This window comes from Vicugna pacos, unplaced genomic scaffold (assembly GCF_048564905.1).
Source record: "Vicugna pacos unplaced genomic scaffold, VicPac4 scaffold_18, whole genome shotgun sequence".
Lineage (NCBI taxonomy): Eukaryota > Metazoa > Chordata > Mammalia > Artiodactyla > Camelidae > Vicugna > Vicugna pacos.
This window is the reverse complement of record NW_027328739.1, coordinates 8,823,334-8,847,792: the sequence shown is the minus strand read 5'-3', so window position 1 is coordinate 8,847,792 and position 24,459 is coordinate 8,823,334. Positions and strand designations below refer to the sequence as shown.

Genomic DNA, 24,459 nt, shown 5'->3' with positions numbered 1-24,459 from the left:
TGAGCTACCACTCGTGCAGAGAGACCCCTTCAGCTGCTTCATTCCTAGAGACTATTGCTGCTCATCGGGAACGCCTGAGGTTGCAAACCCACATTTACGTTGTTAGATTTTATTGTAACATGTGGTGTCTTTTCATGCTTTTCCCATTTGACTTTCTACAAGCACTGTCAATCTAAGTTCTGTAACTTTTACTTCTCCATAATTCTTGGTTGTTATTTCTTAAAATATTTTCCTCTCCCTGGTTATTTCTTCTTTCTTTCTAGGACTCTCATTATATGAATATCTAGTCAGTCTCCATACTGCTTAACGTTTCTTTCACATTTTTTCAAGGTTCTCTCCCTTCCTGATCTCTTATGGAAGAGTAGAGTTCCTCAACCTGATAGCCCAGCTTTCAATTCCCTGTTCAGTTTCACACATTCTGCTAGCCAATCAAGTATTGGCCACTATGATGGGTTCCTGCTTAATATTTCTTACGTCCTCCTTTAACTCTTTTAGGGTATCTTTTTTAAAATACATACATCTTGAGCTTTCTGGGATAGAGGAGTAGGAAACAGTAAGGAGGTGCTTACTGGATACTCGGTGATGGAAGAGATGGCTAGATTTAAGAGCAAAAGCTTTCAGAATAGCCATTAAAATGAGATACAACACCTGTCTTTGAGTCTTGATTGACTAAGGGTAGTTGTACACAGAGACTCAAAAACAAAGGGGAGAACCCCTTGATAAATAGCAGTAAAGCAGTTTCAGTAAAAAAAAATTTTTTTATTCTAAGTGGCCCACTAATTTTGTGTTATCTGTTACAGGTCATTCAGACCATTGTTTTTCTTTTATAGCAATAGAATACATCAGATATCTTATTTTCCCCCTGTGGGTCTATATTCCCCAAGCCCAGGTTATAAGCTGGTAATGTAGGGAGGGAAGGGAACCGAAATCCTGGGGTGTTTCCTATACCTCCTTCAACTCACCAGGAAGGGCACAAGCTGTGGATGAAATATCTGTATGTATGTGGGGAAGGGAGCAGGGCTTAGGGAAATTTGAGTTATTTTCAAAGCAGAGAATCTATGGTGTTAAAATTGGGGCAAGATCACTGTCCATTTACCACCTTCCTCCCTACCAGGTGATCTTATCCCACAAGGAACCTCTCTACCTCCATCTCTTCTTTGCAGGAATCATCTGGCTCACTGCCTGTGTACCTGCATGTGTATGTGTGTGTTTGGGTGTTTGTGTGTATCAGGGTGGGAGAAGGGTGGATAAAACCCTTTGAGATGCATCTTCTTGTGTCTGTTAGTACCCACTCCTCTCCCAGCCCAGCTCTGAGGCTACCCAGTGCAGAGGTGAACGAATGGGCAAAGATCTCCCCGGGGGAATGTGGCAGTGAACAGAAAGGAGCACAGAAAGCACCCCCACTCCCTATAGCGTCCCCTGCAGCCCCCTTGTGGCATCTGGAGGCTTCCATCGCTGCTGCCACTCCCTCCCCACCTACACACACACACCCCTAGGACCCACTGTCGTCATCTGTCTCCCGGAGGGTTTCCAATCAATTTTTCAATACTTTCTCAACCCAACAACCTCCCTCCTTCCAGAGGCATCCGGTGTTTGGGGCAAGGAGCTGGCCATTTATGTTAGGATGCTGTGTTATTTATCTTTTTCTGTGTAACAATATAACTATACACTTACTGGCTCAAAACAGCACACACCTATTAACTCACAGTATCTGTGGGTGACGGGCTGGGTACAGGTTAGCTAGGTCCTCCGCAGCTGGCTGCCAGAGTGTCAGCCGGGACTGGGTTCTCATGTGAAGGAAAACTCCACTAGGAATGATCCACTGCCAAGCACCTGGGGCTTGTTGGCAGGGGTTAGGTTCTTGTTGACTGACAGTTACTTGTCATCTGGGTCTTCCCAACATCATACTTGCTTCCTCAATGTCAGCAAGGAGGACTTTTCTATCAAAACAAGCATTAGAATCATGTCATCTTTGTTGTGTTCTACTGGTTAAAAGTAAGTCACAGGTCCTACCCACACTCCAGGGGAGGGAGGGGGTTACACAAATGTGTGCATACCACATAGGATAATGGGAACTGCATAAGGGGTGCTTTCTTTTGGAAACTAAAAATCGTCTTTTCCCAAAGTGTGTGAAAACCATTGAAGAGTTTTAAACGGTAAAGTGACATCTCATTCTTGCTTTAGAATGATTGCCGGCCAGAAATGTGGGGGGTAATTGGAGGGAAAGAAAATCTGAGTCTGGGAAATCAGTTAAGAGGCTGGTTCCGTAATCCTAGTGAAATGTTGGTGGCTAGAACTAAGGTGATGCTGATACGAAAAGAGAAAGAAGGACAAATTGGAGAGTTTTTCAAGAAATACAATGAATAGGATTAGATGATAAATGGACAGTGAGGGTTGAGGATACTCCAGCTCTGGCTTTACGAATGCGTTTGTGGACAATGACATCATTCACTGAGACAAGGGGGCGGTTTAAACATACTGTTTGAAGTGGGTACGTTTGTCCAAAACAGAATTAGATTAACCTTGTTCCCTTGAGAGAGTATCTCTTGATAAATTTCAGTTTTACGTTTGCAGAGAACCTGTTGCTCAGATGTGTTGCAACTGGTTGAATCTTCTTCAACTCACCTGTCTCGCACGTGAATCTTCAGTGTCACCGGTAGTCTGCGGCCGCATGAACATCGGTTTGCACAGCACGCCTCTCACATTGTTTGAAGGCAAAGGATGAGTTTGGGGAGGGCAAGGATACGAGGAAAGCCGTGTGCTGTAACTCTTACACTGGAGTGATCTGAGTAGGACGCCTCACAGCCCCACGTGCCGACCAAGCGCGGGGCCGACAAAGACGCGGTTCCGCGGCTCGCGCTCTCGCTTGTCCGCGGGACCCCGCACAAGCGAAGCGACCGCTCCTCCGAGAGGGACGGAGACCGCGGCTCCCCCGAGTCTCCGAGGCGCGCCACTCGCGCTCCCACCTGCTGAGGAGCGGAGTCGGGCCACGCCCGGGGGCTTCTGGGAAACGTAGTTCCGAGCCGGACGCGGCCCGCCAGCCGTGCCCCCGCTCTTGCGCATGCGTGGGTCCGCTGGCCCGAGAAGTTGGCAGCCTTTGTCAGGCCCGCGGTGGGAGGTGAGTTGTTGCTCCGGTGCGACTGCTTGCGCTCGGCCTCGGCGGCGGCCCCGGGGCGTCAGTCCGCGCCGAGCCGGGCTGGAGTGCGCGCTGGAGGAAGGGGCGTCGAGGGCAGACACGAGCCCCACCCCCGAGGCCCCGAGGGGCGCGGGTCCGAGTCCGGGCGGTGGGCGGGCGCGGGCCGGGGGCTGCGTCTGCGCGCCCGCCCCTAGGCTGCAGTCCCGACGCCGGCTTCTCCCGCCGCCCGGTCCCCGAGCAGCTCCGAGCGGCAGCGCCAGGCGTGTGAGCACCCGGCCTCAGGGGTGCTGTCCCGGGTTTCCAGGTTCAAGCTCGGGACCGGAGCGAAGCCTTTCGGAGGAGCCCGCAGAGGGGAGGCAGGAAGGAGGACCACCAGGCCTCGGGGCTTTCCACTCTTCTGCCCGGGGGGGGCCAGGAGGAGGTGGTCACCATGGAGACAGATGTGGCCGAAATGCCCGGGAAGAGAGGTGAGAGGTGCTGGTGCCGAACTTGAGCTGTGGGCCGGACCAGGTTCTGCCTCCTGTGCGGGAGTCGGTGGAGAGGGCTCTGGGCAGAGCGCTGCCGTCTTTGTCTGGGGATGGCCGGGCTCTCAGAGAGAGTGGAGGGCTTAGTGTGGGATCACCTCCCTTTCCACACCGGCTGGGTGCACAGTGGGCCCTCCAAAGCCACCCCAAAATGTAAGCGAAACGTTAGCTTCCGAGACTTGAGCATAGCCTCACTTTTCCTCACACCTTTCTCCTCCCGGGTGATTATAACCATCTTAACCTTTGTCAGTGGGTCTGAGAATTTAGCTTTTTGGTTGGCAAAAGTATCTTCCACCTGTTATTCCCCTTTGCACAATAACCCTATGGTTTCAGTAGAGCAGATATTTTTGTTTTCCATAGGAGAAAACAGACAGAGGAGTCCCTGACTGACACAGGCTGTCCTAGACCAGCCTTTCTGGAAGTTTGGTCTGTGACCTCCTGCACCAGAATCCACACCCTGCCCCGACCTGGGCTTGTTAGATTTCTAGATTGTACCCCAGGCTCAACTAATGATAATTATCTGTGGCTGGGATCCAGCAACCTACATTGGAACTAAGCATGCAGGGTGATTTTTTTCAGAATCATTGAGCCTGTTTTTCCCGTTTTAATTTAATGTAAATTAAGCTCAGAAAAAAAATGTCCAGACCAGAGAGTGTCGTCTTCCAGGATGTGTTATGATTCTGGCAACTGGATGAATTTAAGCCCCAGGTAGCAACACTCCTGGACGTTCTCCATGATCCTGGGTTGTTTCAGGCTCCTTGCAGTCGCAGTGTTTGTAGGGAGCACCATTAGTGTGATGGCGGGAATTTTAAATGTGTAAATCTGAGTCACAAGATAGATCCAAGCCCCATCATTACTGCTTTCTTGCCCTTAGCTCTGTCTTCCCAGGAGTCTCCATTCTCCCAAGAGAAGAGCACAGAAGAGGAAGAAGTGGCAGCTCTGCACCTCACAGCCAGGTCCCAGGTGAGAGAGTCTCTGCTGATTATTGAAACACCTCATTTCTGGAGTACAGGCGTGCTCCCTGCTTTCTGATGCAGAGCTTCTGTTTCTGCTGGAGCCCACCTACAGAGCTGAGTTCTGCTGCTAAGAGACCACGCAAGTGAATAATGGACTCAGTGGAAAATGTTTTCTACTTCCTCTTGGTACCTTCTCCATCTAGTGTTTACTGTCACTAAACAGGCATGGAAGCTAGTTTCTGTGCTTGGTATCTTGGGAAACTAATTTAAAAGACAGTGTGGTTCATACCCCTTAGAATTTATTTTTCGGTTGGGGAAACAGCATGCACATGACTGTTAAGTAGGAGTTTAAGAAAGTGCCTTAAGTACTGGAGTGAATTATGAACATACTCAGTGCTCAGGTGGTTCAAAGAAATGTTGGAAAAGGAAGCCTAGGCAAGGCTTAATTTAAAGAGCTAGAATCCAGCCCTCTGAGATGATGAGTGCTGAAGTATTTAAGAGGTGGACTGTTACCAGATTGCAGCTTTACTTTGCAAACTCCCCCTTCCCCCAGGGCAAGTATTAAGGCTTGTTGAATTGAAGCAGTAGTTGTAGTCTGTGGGTGATTAGTACATCCATCTTTCCACTTTTTGTATGTCTGAAGATTTTTATTAAATGAAGCTGGGTAGGAGGCAAGAGCTCCCTGTGATGTGTGTCATACCACAACCCAAAGATTCCTCAGCTGGCCTCTCTCTTCGCTACAGTTTAACCGAAAGTGTAAAAAGTAGACATTGCACATTGCTGCTGTTTGTAAGAGTGGTTTCTCAGGATGCTTCTGTACTTATGTGCCTCCACTGGGTTCTCGAAGGCCATATGTTAATATTGAAGACTTTATTAGTCAGGAAGCTTTAAGCTGCAGCTGATGAAAACTCAACTCAGACTAGCTTAAGCAAAAAGAGGTATTTACTGGGAAAGGGTGTAGCTCAGTGGTAGAGCATGTACTTAGCATGCATGAGGTCCTGGACTCAATCCCCAGTACCTCCATTAAAAATAAATAAATAAACAAACAAACCCAATTACCTGCCCTCCCCCAAAAATAATAAAATAAAATAAAATAAAATTTTAAGGAGGTATTTATGGACTAATATAACTGAAAACTACAGGTCTGGCTAAAACTGAGCTCCAGCAGCAACCTAACAACCTGTTCTCCCCGTCTCACGGACCTTTCCTTTTCTCCCTGTGGGTTTTGTTCTCAAGCAGGCTCTTCTCCTAGTGCAGGCTGGCCCCAGACAAATTTAGGCTCACATCTTCCGATACTGAAGATCAGGGAGAAAGGGCATCTTCGCTCCTGGTCATTTCAGAAGTCCTGAGGTTAGCTCTTTAACAGGCATTAGCCCCGTTCTTGGACCATTGTTGGCTGAATCTGGGTGTAATGATCAGAGTAGGGAAATAACCTGCACAGACACATGCACATCCCACCCATGGGTCAGAGATGGAGTTAGTGCTCCCTGAACTGTGTGGACTAAAGGCGGCCAGGCGCAGCAGCCCCAGGAAAATCAGGGTGCAGGTCCCAGAAGAAGGGGGAATGCTTTATGCATTTCAGCACTTTGATATTAGATTAAAGACTTGTCACAGCTTCAGGATGGGTTAAACCTTTTACGGAAATTTTTAAAACTGTCCTTTTTGCATTGCATTAGATTTTGTTTTTGCTAATATTCCAACTTTTTTCTTACTCGAATTTGCCTGGGCTATTTATCTTTTACTTACTAGATTTTTAAAAATATTAAAGTTTTAATTCTTTCTCATTGTAACCGGGTAAATGGCATAGACACCTATAAATATAAAAGTGTATTACTCATACTTACCTCCCCAAATTCAGTCCCCTCTGCCTACTGAGGATGACAGTTGGGTGTATATTTTTCCACATGTTTTTGTTGAGTTTGTACTACTGTATTTAGACATGTGGTATACTGTATTTCCTTCCATTCCCCCAGCCCCAACTTTGGAGATTTTGTTTGGGTCTCCTTTCCATAAAGAGGACGTGGCTATTTTAAGAAACCTTTTTATAAGGGAAATTAATTTATTCACATTAATATGATTCCGTGTATGTTTCACATTTTTCCTGTCATGTGATTTTTATAATTCTGCTTATTATGCTTTGTTTATTCTTTTGTATTTTTTTCAGCCTTTTGTGCAGTAGCTTGCATTTTTGTTATTCTATTTTTTTTGATGATTTGGAAGCTGATTCCCACTGAGTGTCGGTTTAGTTCTAGATATGCAGCTTGTAGGATCAAAGTCATTTTTTCTCATAATATCTTGTCTACTTAGTTGCTACTTACTGATTTTTACATTTTATGTTATTTTACAAGGATATTTCTTATTTTTTAAGTCTCAGATTATTTCCATTTTTGGAAACTTTACTTTGAAATAATTTTAGACTTATAGAAATGTAGCAAATGGTAGAAAGATTTCTCATATGCTCTCCAAATTCTTCAAAATTTAGCATTTTACCTCGCTTTATTATTTTTCCCCCAAATCAGGAAGTTATCATTGGCACAGTGCTATAACCTACTGCTCTTATTCAGATTTCCCAGGTGTCATAGTTTCTTATTTTTCTTCCCCTTAATTTCTGTTTTTATCCTATAATTCTTTCTGCTTTCCTTAGTTGTTAGGTTCTTTCTCTAATTTGACTTGTATGCTTTGTTCATTTAATGACATTTTTTTTAATGAAATGGAAACATTTCCTTTGAGTACAATTTCAGCCATTTGGCTTTGATTTTTGTATTTTATTTCATTATTATTTTGAAATTTTGATATATTTTTTCAGTATCAGTTACTGCTCTGTTCCATTTCTGTTTTAGAATTTATTAACATTTACTTTGTCACTTTTGCAAATGCTTCATGAATATTTAAATAGAAGATGTTTTCTATCCAGCTGTAGCATTTGGTGTATATTTATTTCAACAACCTGGAATGTTGTTCCCATTCTCTTTGGCTTTATGGAAAGAGAAGCATTCAGTGCTGACATGTATCTATGTCCATATAGTTTTTGTACTTTTTCTGTTATATAAACTTAATTCTGTGGTATTTACATGTAAACATTTATTTGGTCTATCTGTACCCTTAATTAATTTGTTGCTGTCATTTTCCGATTTAATGCTCTGTGCCTTGACCTGATTCCGCGCTTCACCAGAGATGCCTGCTGTCAGTCTGTTCATTCCATGACTTCTCCAGTCACAGGTTCTGTAGAGATTGATTTTTCTTGAGGACTCACAAGGAGAATTATTCATGCATGCCTTTTTTCCCCTCCACCTACATTTTGCTTACTTTGCCAGACTACATTGTTGACTCAGTGGTTCATGTTTTAAGTCTTTATTCCCCAGAAAAATTGCAGTCTCTCCATGGAGAAACCCTGCTCTTCCTTCTTACAGTTGTCATGTTGACAGTGGATATGGCACATAATTGATACCCAGTGACTTTACGCAGAATGTTCAGAATCTGAACATGTTCGGATGCTTGTCATTTATCACAGTCATTTCTCCTGTTTGAATTTATCTGTGCCTCTGCTCCAGGGCCAACAGAAACAAGGGGGTGAGAGGAAGATGACTGAGTGAGAGACTGTGAACAAAAGCATGTTTTGTGTCCTAGGCACCTGTGACGTTCAAGGACGTGGCCATGGACTTTACCCCAGAGGAGTGGGGGAGGCTGGACCCGGCACACAGGGACGTGATGCTGGAGAACTACAGGAGCCTGGTCTCACTGTGTAAGGACGGGCTCTCCCCGCGACCTGCAACACGCTGGGGAGGGCATCAGCACTTTATTGAAAGTGAAGTAGCTGAGCAGAACCTTCACTCTGGCATCCGGGGGTCGGAACGTGTTGATCCCTTTGGGCCCAGAGGAAATCTCTTTCTGCTCTAGGTTCTTGGTGAAATGCCTGTGCTTGCTTTGGGTCAGGAGTCTTTGGATTTGAGTGGCAGAAACCAGACTTACACTAGTTGAAAAGGGACCCAGGGATACTGTCAGGAATCTCTTTTGTTTATTTATTTTTCAGTCACATGGCTTGGCTTTGCCCCTTGTTGGCTTTATCTTAGGATCTCCCCGGATGGCTAGATGGCCCCTGGCCGCTCTGGGATTCCATGATTCTTCCAGTTAGAGCACTGAGGCAAAAAAGCTAGTGCTTCTGTTCTGGAGATTCAGGAAATTGGGCCATGTGTCCATCAGTGAAACAATTACTTGAATCGGGGAGGTGAAGTATGCTCTGGCCAGTTTGGATCCTTTGCCCACGTGTGTGTGTGTACGTGCGTGCTTGTGCATGTGGGCATGCGCACGTGCATAGCACATGTGCAGGTACATGTACGTGTTTACATGAGGGGTGGAGGGAGCGAAGTTGGCTCCTCCCAAACCTCATGTAATACATTCCCTACGAGCATTGGTTCCAGTAACTAAGAAGGAAGAAAGGAAAACCATCAGAAGACAACCACTGGATTCCACAGTCCCGGCCACGTGGTGGTGCCACTGAAGTCCCCCTTTGCCCAACTCCTTCCTCAGTCCAAGCTGAGGTCTAACCTGCAAGGTCTCGCTGGAACTCCTGCAATAAAGAAATAAAGAGAAAGTCTCTTCTATTTCTACAGGTGCAAAGATTTGTCTATTCAAGTGCATGTAGACTTCGTTACCAGGCCCAGACTCTGGCCGCACCTGTTTGAAGCTTCACTCAGAGGCCTGCCCTCCCTCGTCCCAGGTGTTCCTGTAACAGCCTGTCTTCTCTGTAGCTCCAGGGCGTGGGGCTGCGCTCTAGGATCGACCTTGGTGCCCATCACACATAGCTAAGTCCCTTTTTTTTCTCTCTCCCTTTCTTTTTAATGAGCAGGGCTTCCAGTTTCCAAAGCTGAGCACTACGATTTGGAGAATGGAAAAGATCCCTTGGTGCTTGAGAGAAAAGCACCCAAAAGCAGCTGTTCAGGTGAGTCAGGTAGACGGGGGCTTCAAGAGGAAGAGCCCTGCGGGACACTGAGGAAGTGGCGCTTCTCAGTGCCTGAGAGAGAACGCTAGGAGTGCCGACGTGCTTTTATTTTCTAAATGTCTTATGTTAAATTATGTCGCGTTTTAAATACATACGAAGGTCAAGGAAATAACACCAGATCAAACACATGCTAATGTTTGCTTCCTTTTGCCTTTTCTCTTTTTTCACCCTTTTTTGTAATGTGAAATAGATGTACGGTTCTGTGAATTTTCACAAATTGAACACATTCATGAAACTATCACCCAGATCAAGAAACAAACTTCCCAGCACCCCAGAAAGAATCTCTGTGGCCCCTTTAAGTTACCTCCCTCCTTCCAAGATTTGCTTAACTTCTGACACCAGATCAGTTTTACCTGTTCTTGACCTTTATTAGTTAGACAGTCACGTTGTGCGTGCTCATGTGTCTGGCCTCCTTCCCGGAATGTTGATGTGACATCCGTCCGTGCTGTTGCGTGTGGCTGCAGTCTGCCCATTCTCAGTGTCGTCCAGTCTTCCATCGTGTCACCCTGCCCGCTTGTTTATCCCTTCTCCCGTGGTGGCTCGCGGGCGTCTCCGGGTTTGGGCTGTCTGAGTAGCGCTGCTGTGTGCGCTGTTTCCCACATCCCTCGGTGGACGCAGGCACGCCCGTCTGTCGGACACGTGCGTATGAGTAGGATTGTTGGATCGGGGCAGGTGCTGTTCACTTCTGGTAAATCTCACCAAACAGATTTCCAGAGTCACTGTACCAACCACGTTCCCACTAGCAGGTGGGAGGAGTGGGTGGGTTCCCCTTATTCTGCATCGTCACCAGCACTTGATTGTCTTCTACATTTTAGCCATTCTTATAAATGTCTGGTGTTTTCCAGTTTTTAAGAAATAAAAAAAGGTTACAGATTTAGAGTTCTTACATTCTCTTTCCCCCTGGAAATAACTGGTTGGTGCAGTTGGTGTGAGTCATTCTAATGTCTGTGTGTGTGTAGACACACACACGCCAAAAACAATATGTACATACAGTGTACTTTTTCTTTTACAACCCAATTTTTTAACCCTCACATTGTATTTTGATATTAATCTCTATTAACACATATAATTTGTGTTTATGCACTTTAACTACTATGAAAGAAGTCCAGTTGTGTGAGTAAACTGTGAAGTTTATTTTCACTTCTTTGACATTAATTAGTAAAAGAATTGCAATGATCATCCTTTTACTGACTCCTTACGTTCACCTTGAGAGCTGGGTTAGGGTAGATAACCAGAATACGCAGCACTGGACCTTGAAGTATCACATGATCAGCCAAGGCCCCACCACAATCCTGGCCAATAATTGATGCTCTTAGATGTAGTAATTTTTGTCAGTCTGATGGATATGAAATGATGTTTCATGTTTTTTTAATTTACATTTCTCTGGTTATGAGTGGGTTTGAGTATTTCCTGTGTTAGCTATTCACATTTCCTCTTTTATAAATTACCTGCAGTTACCCTTTGCATGCTTTAGAAAGTGGGCCATTCACATCTTTTTCTTGATTTCTTAGAGTTCTTTATATATTTTAAATACTAATAGATGGCAAAGGTACCATTACAAATCAGTGAGAAAAAATTGGTTCTCTTAGTCTGTGGCTTATTTTATTTTATGGTGTATTATACAAGCATAATTTAACATTTTTAATGTTAGAAGATTTATCTTTTTTTTAATAGTTTTTGCTTTTTGTGAATTGTCTTCCTTATTCAAATGTCAGGAAGATAATCTGTACTTTAATCTAAAATGCTTGAGCTTTGTTTTAAAGATAGTATTTTTTTTTGTATATGATGTGAAATAGGGAACTAATTTTATCTGTTTTTCCTACTTAAAGCCAATAGTCCAATGTCATTTATTGAAAATGTATCTTTCATCACTGATTTGTGCTAACTCTTAGGTAAACCCAGGTCCCATGCATACTTGGGTCTATTTCTGGAGTCCCTGGTTACGTGGCTGTCTGTGCTGTGATAACCTATTGTTGTAATTACTACACTTTGTAGTATGTGTCTCTCATAAAGAAAATCTTCCCTTAATATTCTGTTTTTTAAATCTTCTTGTCCTTTTGAATACAGAGTTATTACATCCGCCCCTGTGGACAGAGATGTGTTTCCCCTTGGAGACCTGTCTGTTTCGTGACTTGCGTGTTCACCACCCTTCTTTTTTTTGTGGGAAATACTGTCATTTTCTTAGTGATCTACAATAACTCGTCATATATGAGGTCGTTAATCTTTATGTTACAGATGTGCCTTGTAGTTTTTGCCTTTCCATCTGGCTGTGCTTCTTAACATACAGACTTAATGTATCACAATCTTGTGTTTCCTGTCTTTTGTTAGCACTTAGAAAGTCCTTTCTCATGCCGCAATTACAAAAATACTTGCTTCTGTTCTCTTCTTTTGTCCTTTCATTTTCTTTCCCCCTTTTAAACCTTTAATCCGTTTGGAATTGCCTCTTACTTCTCTGGTTCTATCTGCTTGGCTGTCTCTTCTGAACCATTAAATATTTGAGCTACTCAAGGTTTGGTTGGAATCCCCCTCCCCTCAGTACCTGGAACCATGGCCTTGAGTGGCTGCCCGGGTCAGGAGGTAACAGGACTGGGGTGGAGGGGGTCGGGGGGGCCTCGGAAGCTGGAATAGCACATGCCTCGACGGAAAGGGGTCCCTCCTGCTCTAGGCTGGCAGCCACAGGAAGCGGAGGTAGTAAGTCCTGTGGGCTCTGTGGGGAGCGTGGCTGTGTTCCAATAAAACTTTATTTAGACCTGGGTAGTGGGCAGTAGTTGGCAGCCTCTGCTCTAATTGGTCATCACTCTGCATGCTTCCAGTTTTTTTTTTAAGAAGCTCAAAATTTGAATTTCTGTGTGAAATCTTGCTATTTTTAAGTGTTGGCAATTGGTCTCAAAAATTGTATAAACAGTGTGGGCCAGACAAGACATACCTGAGGGTCAGTTAGTCCAGCTGGCCAGCTGTGTGCAGCCTCTGCCTCCTCCTTGGGCGACTCGTCCACTCCCACAACCCAATTACCCTCTCTCCCTGGGTGAATCCCAGGTCGGTGTTTCCACCCCAGATCTCCCCTTGGGGCTCCTGTTCTCAGCATATTTAAAACTGAATGCCAGATATATGCCCACATTCTCCATCCTCCCAACAGGATCTTTTTCTAGTAATTGTCTTAATGACACTCACCACCTTATCAGACTGCATAAGCCAGAAATCTATGGACAGTCCTTCAACTGCCCCTCCCTCCTTTATCCAGTTCATCACTGTGTTCATCTGCTCAAGGTCTAAATATTTCTTCACTGTTAACATCCCTCCATCTCCCTTTCCTTTGCCTGGACTCCTGTGATAATCTCCCTGATTCCACCTTTACCCCCATAAACTCCCTTTTTTTTTTAATTTACTTTTTTAAAAATTTTGTTGAGGGGCAGGTAATTAGGCTTATTTATTTTCTGATGGAGGTACTGGGGATTGAACCCGAACCTCCTGCACGCTAGGCAGGCGCTCTACCGCTGAGCCATACCCTCGTCCCTAAGCTCCATTCTTTATATCGCAGTGAGTGATGTTTTCAAAATACAGGTCAGATGCTATCACCCTTTTGCTTACATGTCAGTGGCTTCTCATTGCTCTTAGGATAACAGCCAAAATCTTTGAGGCCTACACCACCTTGCAAAAATCTGTCCTTTACTCATTATTCCAGCATTATCTCATACCTACTCTCCCTCCATTTTTATACCCTTTCTTAGCAACTCTTAATGGTTTTAGCATCGCAGGACGTAATTTAACTCCCAAAATCATTGAGGACCCTGAAGAGCTACTGTTTGTGTGTGTTGTATGTACCAATAGTCACTATATTAGAAATTAAAAGTGAGAAAGATTTTAAACTACCGGATATTTAATTTTTAAACAACAATTAGAAACCCATTACGTGTTAACACAACACAATTCTAATAAAAAACAACTTTTCTCCAACAACAAAAAAAAGGGTACTGAAAAGAAGGGCCCCTTTCTGCAGTTTTGCAAGTGTCTCTGATGGATGGCTCGGTGGGAGACAGCTGTATTCTCACCCGCTTCTGACGCAGTTTCTTGTGATGTGGCGTTTTCATTGACCTGTATGAAGAAAATCCAGCCTCACACCAATATTTAATTGGAAAAGGGGGGAGTATTTTTATAGCCTTTTCAGATGATTTTGGCTAGTCTCCTGACACCACACCAAGACTAGGCAAGTGTTAGTTTCTTACAGATCAGATCCAGTGTGCACCTGAAACCGTATCCATGAGTTTTTCATACTCTTACATTAAAATCTGTTGATCTTTTGTAAAATACTGGTTCATTGAGTTATGCAGATCTTCCAAATATTGACACATCACGTTTTAAAAAAAACACACACACACAATTTTCTGTATCACCACTGACGGTATCAGAAAAGAAAGTTTTAGGAAGCTATCAAGTTCTCAGTGGTAGATAAAAGTTTTCTAAAATTCTAATTTCTGCAAGAAGGCACATTCTTTTGTCAGCTTTGAGAAAATACACACCAAATATCCAACAAAGATAACAGTTGGTCAGTCATTCTTTCTAGTAAAAATGGTGGTCCGTGGAAAAAGTGGCTAGTTCAGCTCTCAAACCATCACACAAGTGGTTTTCCTCAAGACAACCATCCTACTTTGATATGAGCAGACTTGCTTTATGAATATTTCCTGGTCCATCATCCAGAATATTCAAAGGTCATGTGGTCAAGGTTTGAAATTTAATAAATTAATTTTATTATATTAATAATGTTTCCTGTTGTTTCCTCAGACATTTTTCCATGAAACTGGCTTTTTGTTTTTTTTTTTTAACTGAGTACCTGGTGGGGAAAAATGGAACAACTCCTAGTATATTTGGTGTCTTATCCTAATTTGTACAGAAATTGTGGGCAGTTTTACCACCATTACTTTTGCAACATCAGTGCAAATGTCAAGACAGCAAAAAAGGCAAATAACATCTAAGCATTGTTCTGAAAGTAGTTTTGAAGCTACAGCCTCCCAGGGGCCCGCAGACCGCGCTGTGAGACCGCTGCCTCCGTGCACCAGCGCTAGCTTATCTCAGTTCATGTTCTCGTGATTCAGCAAGCACTTACATAGGGCCTGTGCTGTGTCATTGTTTTTAAGTGTTTTGTAAATATTCTCATTTACTGCTCATTCAGGTAGGTACTGTTTTCATTCCTCATGAAGTAGGTAGTGTCGTTGCCCTGTCTTACAGATGAGGAAACTGAAGTAGAGTCAGAGTGAATTGCCCCAGGTCACAACGGCGAGGGAGTGGCAGAGCTGGGGTGGAACTCATGCATTCTGATCATGGAGCCCGTGCTCTCAGCTGCTGTGCTTTTCTTGAATGTCCCCCTCACCTTGGGGCTTCGGTACATATCATCCCCTCCACCTGGAACGCTCACCTCCTGCTTTTGTTCCCATTACCTGGGACCCCCACCTGAACCCCAACTCCACTTTGATGGCAGCTCCATGATTTACCTCCTCAGGGAAGCCTCCCCTCACCCCTCTATGTTCTTTCACAGCATCGTTCACCTTTTATTTCTTAGCACTTACTGCAGGTGCACTCTTACGTGTATTTGTAAGTGTTAGACTAAATTTCCTCTCCCCTCGTGCACATAGGGGCTGTGTGTGTGTGTTTTCCCGCAGTGCCTAGCACTAGCGTCGTGTAGGACAGACATTCAGGAGGTCATCGTTGAATAAATGGGTGGGAGAGTAGATGAATGAACAGAGTTCATTTGGCTATATGGAATGAGGGGCAGGTCTAACTTAATTTTCTAAATCAGAGCACCAAGTATTGGTAAAACAAATTATCTCTAGTTCACTGACTGAAATACCACCTTTGTATTGTCCCTAATTCCTATATAGATTTGGCTTTATTTCTGAAATTGCTCTTCTATTTCCCTGGTCTATTTATGTCTTCTTTTGAACCACATTCTTGAAGTTATTTTAGTTTTATAAAGTAGCTTCATATTGGATATAAAATTTCTGATAGCTTGATATCAGATATATTCAGAGAAGTTAGCTTCCCTCCCTGTCCTGTCTCCTCTGTTCTCCATAGGTGACCATTTTTATTAGTATTTCATTTGTCCGTCTTTGGTTTTGGAAGATAGAACCAAATATGTCTGTGTATTTGTTTCCCTCCCCCTTTTTTCCCTGCACAAAAGATAGTAAACTATACGCTTTCCTTTGCAGCTTGCTGTGTTTTTTAAGTTTATTTAATATCTCCTGAAGATCGCATCATAGCGATATGTAGAGGTCATTCTCCTATTTTTTTAAGTTGCACGTACTCCGTTGTGTGCATACACCACAGTTTAATCAGTTCTCTATACTAGGATATTTGCGATGTTACCAGTCTTTTGCTACCTCGGTGTTGTAATGAGTAATAACCTTGTACATGCATAGTTTAATACATTTGCCATTGTGCCTTTGGGAGCTCATAGGAGATTTTTGAACAGGGACATATTATGAAAGTATTGTTAGGGAAGGTTAAACTAAATGGAACGCATATTTGGAGTAGAGTTGGTTGACTGGAAACTTAGAAGTCGAAGTTGCACTCTACACTAAGGTGATAGCCGCTGGGGTATTTACCACAGCACTGGGTCTTCTATGAGAGCTTGTTCCTCCCCGTCCTGATCTAGGAACTTACTTCCTGTCCACCTGGTGACATGGTGCTTCATCTGCGTCCCTCCTCCTGTCTTTCTGATCATCCTTCCCCTGTTCTGACTCCTGGATAAGCTCTTCTGATCTTTGCATATACTGTGCATGTGTCTCCCTCCATCTGCTTCTCTTTGCAAATCATCTTACAAGAGTCAAATCCACTACCCGTCGAAGTTATGCTTTTCACCTTCATTAACTCTTATCCATTACAGAACTGCCCTTTTGTTGAACTCAGAAAATGAAGGAAATTTGCGTTTCCAATTTCTTTCAGACTTGGAGACTAGACCCGAGAGCAAAGATTCCACTTCAGTGCAAGATTTTTCCAAAGAGGAGTCATGCCAGGTTGCAGTAATAGACAGGCTGACAAGGAGTAGCGTCTATGACTCCGACTTGGAAACAGCTCTCGAGTGTGAAAACTGGGTAGAGAACCAGCAAGGAGATCAGGAGAGACACTTGAGAGAAATGCTCTCCCACGTGAATTCACTCTCCGAAGAGAGGGCTCGTGAGCGTGATGTTTACTGGAAAAACTTCGGGCAGAAGTCAGTCCTCCTCCCTCAAGACAGAGTTCCCAAAGGATCCTATGCCTTTCATACCCTTGAAAAAAGAATGAAACAGAAATCAACCCTAATGAAAAAGCAGAGGACCTATAAAGAGAAAAAGCCTCATAAGTGTAACGACTGTGGTGAGCTCTTCACTTACCACTCGGTGCTCGTTAGACACCAGAGGGTCCACACCGGGGAGAAGCCCTACAGCTGCGGTGAGTGTGGCAAGTCTTTCAGCCACAGGGCCAACTTAACCAAACATCAGAGGACTCACACGAGAATCCTTTTCGAGTGCAGTGAATGCAAGAAGGCCTTCACGGAAAGCTCATCCCTCGCGATACATCAGAGGATTCACGTTGGAGAGAGGCCTTACGAGTGCAGCGAGTGTGGGAAAGGCTTCAATCGAAGCACCCATTTCGTGCAGCACCAGTTAATCCACACAGGGGTGAAGCCGTACGAATGCAACGAGTGTGACAAAGCCTTCATCCATTTGTCAGCTCTCATCAAACATTAAAGAACTCACACGGGAGAGAAACCCTACAAGTGTCAGGAGTGTGGGAAAGCCTTCAGCCATTGCTCTTCCCTTACTAAGCATCAGAGAGTTCACACCGGGGAAAAACCATATGAATGCAGCGAATGTGGGAAAACCTTTAGCCAGAGCACACATCTTGTTCAGCATCAGAGAATCCATACTGGAGAGAAACCCTACGAGTGTAATGAGTGTGGGAAAACCTTCAGCCGGAGCTCAAATTTTGCCAAACATCAAAGAATCTACATTGGAAAGAAGCCGTACAAATGTAATGAATGCGGAAAAGCCTTCATTCATTTGTCAGCTCTTATTCAACACCAGAGAACTCACAGTGGAGAGAAACCCTACAGATGCAGTGAGTGTGGGAAAAGCTTTAAGTGCAGCTCATCCCTCATCAGACATCAGAGGATTCACACTGAAGGGTAGCCCTGAGAAGTTCCTGAATGTGAGAAAATGTAAGTTGGTCTTGTCTCTGTGTTCGATCCCTGAGTGTTTAGGTAGAAGACGTGTAGATGCAACTTGAGGACCAGTTCTGTGGTGTCTGTCTCTATTTGCGTAATACATAGTTTTGAGCCATGAACAGCCTGTGTCTTATATCCGTTGATTTGATCATTCTGAACTCTTCCAGCTAGAAATCTCAAATGTTGATCTCTCACCCAACCCCTGCAGCCCCCAACGTACCCTTCTGTGGAAATTCAGTAAATCCCTGGAACTGGGTAGCAGTACATCCTGTGAAACCCAGGGCCCCGTCTTGGCCACACCCATGCCTGCCACGGCATCTCACTTTGAAGGACATCACTCGGTCGGTTAGGCTCACACTCTTGTCATCGGGAAGACGCAGAGTTGTTCCCCTTTGGTCCCAAGTGGAGACCTAGACACAGGAAGAGTGTCCTTTCTTTTCCACGAGCTACAAAAACCAAAAGATTCAGCGGTTGGAATGTGCTTTGGATTCCCTCCCCAGCCCTGCAGGCTACTATACCATTTGACGGACATAAAACGTGGGCTCTAATCATGTTCCCATGGTTTGTGCTGGTCGCAGACTTAGGTCCCTGTCGTCCCTCTGCCGTGTGCGGCTTCACTTTACACTTGCTTGGAAGTGACCCCGAGGCAGAGGATGGGCCGGAGTCTTAACTGTCGTTTTTGATCAAGTCCCCCTTCTCTCACCTCTGGCATGGGGTGAATTTTCTACAATCAGTATTAGGGAGATTTCATGTCCTTAGCTTACTCTGTTCTCTGTAAACTCCGCTGTGCCACTTTGAGAAAAAGCCCCCGGGATGCTGGGAGTCTGAAAAGTTGACGGGTCTGGTGTGTTGTTATCCCTAGGGCCCCCGTCGAGAAGAGCTGAGGCAGCCGTGAGGCACAAGGACACACCTTCGTGTCACGTATGGAACGCGGCACATGGGACAGTGACTGCTGGAGGACAGGCAGCTCCCCGCCGTGAAGAAGTCGCCGTCTCTCGGGCCTCACGCCTTCCCAGTTTTGGTGGCTGTCCTCTGTACGTTGTTGGCCGTAGCTGTACCCCAGAGCCCCCAGGAAGGTAGCAGAGGCTCGAAGCCACAGTGGTCTATTGGCATCAGTTACGTGGGTGACCAAAGACCCGTGTGGTGGGATCAGAAACACAGAAGCAAAAGTTCAAATAAATATTTAGCAAAACACTTTACACACGTCAGGGTTTTTTCTGCTATATTGTGTGGAAAGATTGTAGAAAAGATGGAGAGGAAACAGTAGTTAGTTACAGGTTTCTTCTTTCTCTCCTAAATCCTATCGTGTTTTGAACATTCAGCAGCCAGACTGTGCTCTTGCCCCCTCCACATGATCTCCTTTACTTCTTTTTTTGTAAGTTAGAAAATTTTACCAAAGTTTAATAGTATAATCTTGATTTTTCAAAACAGCCGCCAGCTTTTCAGCTCTGGACGCGGCGGTTACGCAGCCTCGTGGGACTGGTTCACCAGAACTATCATGCTTCCTCAGGGAAGCGCAGAGACCGTCTTTTTCATCGTCATTGATTCCTATAACCCCCTCTGCAGGCCTGAGTTCTATTACTGGGGAGAAGTAGAGGAATAGACTGTGAAGAAGTGGTGGTAGTAGACGTCAAGCTCAAGTATAAACCCAGCAGTGATGGAAAGCAAAGAAAACAGTAGGAAATGGAATGGAAAGGACTGGAAAGAGGTTTTGGAAATAATTCTTTTAAAAAAAAAAAACCACGTTGAAGGGGGCCCAGCTCTGAAGTCAGGGTAGGAGACTGGTCTACCTGGGAACAAAGTAAAGGCAGAGGAGCTGACCCTTTCACCTCCTTGAGAGGGAACTGATGAGCAGGGCCCTTGGCCCCAGACCAGGCCTTTGCCACTGCCTGTCTCTGTAAATAATGTTTACATTATTACATCATCATTCACACATTGTGTTTGGCTGTTTTTGTGCTACAGCAGCAGAGGTTGTACGTCCTCAAGAGCCTAAAACACTGGCTATTTCTCAATATGCCACATGCTCGAGTGAGAAGAAATTCATCATCCAAGGGCCAACATTTGACTTATGCAGTAAGATCAATGGGTTTGAGTTCCACCACCTCCACTTGGCAATTATGTGCTTACTCTTTCTCTGCCTCAGTTTCCTTATCTGTAAAATGGGAATAGATCATTCCTCTCACAGGGTTGTAGAGGATTAAATCATGTGATGAAGAACCTGGCAAACTGAATTATGTTGAGAATATCTCTCTCTCTCTCTCTCTCTCTCTGTCTCTCTCTCTCTCTCTATTTCTGTCTCTCTCTCTCTCTCATTGGTTTCCAGGTGCCCCCATGTGTACTAAAATCCACAGATACTCAAGTCCCTTATATAAAGTGCTGTAGTACACTTGGCCATCTGTATCTGAAGCTTTTGCATCCGCAGATTCAACCAACTATGGACATCCACAATTAGTTGCATCTACGGATACAAAACCATTGAATACAGAGGGCTGACTATTGAAAAAAAAATCCACATATAAGTGGACCTGCACAGTAGACACCCATGTTGTTCAAGGGTCAACTGTTACATATTTTAATGAAGTGATGTCTTAGTCTGTTTGAGCCGCTATAACAAAATATCATTGACTAAATGGCTTATTTGTAAACAGCCATCTCCCAGTTCTGGAGACTGGGAAGTCCAAGATCAAGGTGCTGGCAGATTCAGTGTGGTGAGAGCTTTTGTAAATAAGTTCACTTGTATCATTTTTTTAGATTCTGCATATAAGTGATATCATATATTTGTCTTTGACTGACTTCACTTATTATGTTAATTTCTAGGTCCATCCATGTTGCTGCAAATGGCAGTATTTCATTCTTTTTTAAGGCTGAGTAATAGTCCCTTGTATACAGGTACCACATCTTCTTTATCCAATCATCTGTTGATGGACATTTAGGTTGCTTGTCTATCTTGCGTTGGCAGCTCTTGACTTCAGTTATTCTGCAGGCTGCTGATTCCAGAGAAGAGAGGGTTTTGTGTCCTTGGTGCCATTAAAGGCACAGGTGGCTTTGGAGTGACTGGTGTGGATTACACATCTATCCTTGCACATGTTGCCGCGGCCAAGGGAACTGGGTGCTCTGACATGGAGCGAGGCAGAGGAGTAGTTTTAGCCTTATCCAAACCGTGTAGAATGGGTCTCCTACAAGGATTCTGTTACCAGAAATAGGAAGAAAGTAACATCTCAGGATCTGTGTCCACCAGCCAAGGGTCAGAGACTTGCCTGCTGACAGAGTACAGAGTGAGGGCATCCTGCCTTCTGCAAACCCAGAAGGCAGTAGAGTGAGAAAACCAGCAGGTTTAACGTGACTAGCAAATTGACCAACAAGATGGAAGATACCGTTCTGGGCATTGTGCACAGAACTGGGGCAGCACAAGGAGGAATATTTGACTGAACAGCCAAGGAAGGAAGTCCTACTGCAGAAGCACAGGATGAGGGCAGGGTTGGTTTTTCATTCTAGGATCCAAAGGGAACGCTGGCAAAGGAATGGCCATTGCTGACAAAGACAGTGGGTCCCAAATGGAGTCACTTGTGCAAAGCCCACCTCAAACCTTCATGCCTAACCTAACTGCAGTTTCAGTCTACCCCAGGAGTGTGGTCTTAACCTGTCAGTTTGGAAATTTTCTGGTCAGCACCAGTGAGGTCACCTGCCACACAGGCCCCTTCCACCCGACTAAGGAAGATGATGTCATCCGCCCTTTCCTTACCCCCTCCTCCTTCTGCCTATAAAACCATCCATTTGTCCAGCTCCTCAGGGAACTCTCTGCTGCACAGGATGCTGCCTGATTCGTGAATCATTTAATAAAGCCAATTAGATCTTCGTATGTATTCAGTTGAATTTTTTAAACACCTTCATGTACCAACACAGCCCCTGGAATGGGCGCTGTGTCTAAGTTACTGGAGACTCCTGTCCCCTGAGAACCCCTGCCTGCCTGTGCTTCTCAGTCACCTGCCCATACTTCCACACTTTCATAGTCGCTCTTAACCTGCAGCTTTTACTTCCATAGACTCTTTGTCTGTTCCGTCCACTGTCACCAGGCCTAGGGGTATCCAACCCAAGAGAGGTCCTGGAGCTGATGAAACCAGTCAATTCCTCAAAAGTAAAGCAAAGCTGGGCACTTTGAGGTGGTTTGCTTTTGTGGAAACATAGAACTAGCCACTGTGGGGAGCAAGGCTGATATGAGAAGGTCAGGTTTCTCTGGGGAGAGTTAGCAGGCGGGGGAGAAGTCCCATTTGCCTGAATTTTCATTTGCTCTCAGTGGTTCCTTAAGTATTCAGGTATTAGTACTTTTCTTAATTTGTTCAATTGTTTATGATAAAGATATTAACCATATAACATTTAATACAAATATTTTTCATAGGCTGGTGTTTGGCTTTTTATTGTCAGTAAGTTTTTTTCCCCTCTTATATCTCTATTAGCCTTTTTTTGTTTTTGTTTTGTGTTAGCCTTTCTATATGGGAACATAGTATGTCTTTGCATTTGTTCATTTCTTGTATCTTTCAGTAACTTTCCATATGCTAGATACACACAATTTTCAGTATTATTGCATCTGTGCAGTATTTTCCTGAGTGCCCCTAGTTTCATAGCTATGTGAGTAGTTAGGTTATGGATGTGTCACAATTGCATATAAACTTATAGCACATCCAGTACTCCTTGGGGACTTTTTATTGTCTTCTACTTTGTCATAACAACTCAGTCCCATACAAACTAGTTGGTTGATTTTTTTCCCCTGCATTCTGTGATAATGTTGTCATTGTTATAGTAATGATAGTTGTGTAAGTGTCATGGGTAAGCAAGAGGAACCTAAAGCACAACTCAAAATGGGACTGAGATCTGGACTAGAGACAAAAGGCAAATGTTTTATGTAAGTGGGAAATTGGCATCTCCATATGCTCCAGTTTTTAAATAGTTTTAATGGAAAGTATTTGTACAGAAAAGTACACAAGATGTGCTGAATTTAAAAAATGATTTGAAAACAGACACTCATGAAAAGTTCACCTAGCACATGAAGTAAGAATGTTACCAAAACTCTACCAGACATATTTGTGTCCTACTTTGATCATAACCTGTTCTGTACTCTTCTAGGTGGCACTACGTCTGTGTCTGGGGAGAAGGGCTCCTGTCTGAGCCCTGAGCCTTGCAAGGGCTCCCCTCGGGCCCTCCTCCAGCTGTAGCATCTCCCTGGGCTGAGACGTCTGTGGTCTGGAGCTACTTCTTCCTCTTTCTACATAATGCTCTGGTACCCAGCACCTCAGGACCTTCTCCACAGGAGGCAGACTTGCCTTCAGCTTACACACCTGTAAGCCTGAGGCACTGAAAAGGGGCAGTTTTTCATGGGGCATCTGGACTCAGTTTGGAAATGCAGGGCTTTTGAAGTATGAGCCACTGTTAGGGTAACATAACTGAGTGGGCTGTGGTGTGGTCTCCCTACACCACCAGGTTTTGGCACAAAACTCTGAGGAGGTACAAAAATACATGCCTAGAAAGCAGGAAAACGTACTGTATTTTATTAAACAGCTTGTTACCTTGATTTTTTTCAATTCACGTTTTCTTTATTTCATCCATATAACACACTGATTTTCGAACTTGAAAAATTAGATAAAAGAGCATATCAAATGGCAAGTCTGTGAAACATAAGCCCTGTCAAAACAACGACTAGTTTATTTCAATGTGGGACTTTTGAAGTTTTGTACAGATTAGGCAGTATATCTATGCAGCAACATAGAAATTGAACAATTAGCTCAATCAGAGTACCTACTATAGAAACCGTAACAGGCCAAAATATTAAATGACACTCTTGTCAAAGAATGTTCTTATAATGTTTTCTTTTTGGCAAATAAGTTTGTTTCAATAAAGAGCAGAAATGAAACCTAGACAAAAGTATTCATAACTCTGCACAATAAACCAAACATTGTTATTTTGATCATTCCCTAGGGGAAAACGATGTCCTTTCCAGAAATCTCTCAGGCATGCTAAACTTCCAAGATTAGGATATTTGAGATAGTAAGTAGCAGCTAAAGGTGGAAATGCTAACAATTGCATTTCAAAATACATGAGACAGTGCTTTATGCAATAATAAAAAGCACTCTTTCCTTCAAAAGGAGACGGCATCTAAACGTTTTTTAAATTATAGATTTAATAATGTTAAGGTGGATAAATACTTGCCAAGATTCTCAAGTGCGAGAGTCTTCCTCACACAGGTGCGCTTTTCCACTTCAGGCTGGGCAAACTTTTTAATTTAGTACTGGCTCCCTAACGCAGTAAACCCTCTTCCCAGAATGACTTCCTCCAAAGCACACGGAAATAAACACTGTCCATGGACCGAAAGCAGACCAGCTGGCAGCAGGCACCACAGCTGCGTAAGGAACTCTACTTTTCACGGTATTTTCGCGGAAAGGGAACTTGGCGGCGGCAGCGGGGACACGCACCCACCGACGCCCCCGCGTCTGGGGTCCCAAGTTGCCAGAGGCTCCCTTTCTGTTCTCGCAGTGGCTTTATTTCTTTAATCACACGGAAGTGTCCCGAGGCAAGGGCTGTGTCATTCGTTCTTCCTTGTATCTCTAGTGCCTGAGCCTGACGCCCAGCCCCGGCCTCTCGATCTGACGGAATTT

At 44.2% G+C, this 24,459-nt stretch overlaps 1 protein-coding gene across 1 annotated transcript in view; it reads left to right on the top strand.

Moving 5' to 3' along the window:
- Positions 1-3,124: 3,124 nt before the first annotated feature.
- The window catches only part of LOC140692880 (uncharacterized), a 69,959-nt gene continuing 48,624 nt past the window's right edge, over positions 3,125-24,459 (top strand). The window contains 5 exon segments of the mRNA XM_072957099.1: positions 3,125-3,603; positions 4,535-4,623; positions 8,244-8,358; positions 9,463-9,555; positions 16,552-17,728. Coding sequence (XP_072813200.1) covers positions 3,567-3,603; positions 4,535-4,623; positions 8,244-8,358; positions 9,463-9,555; positions 16,552-17,728 — 1,511 coding nt within the window. The 5' untranslated portion in view covers positions 3,125-3,566.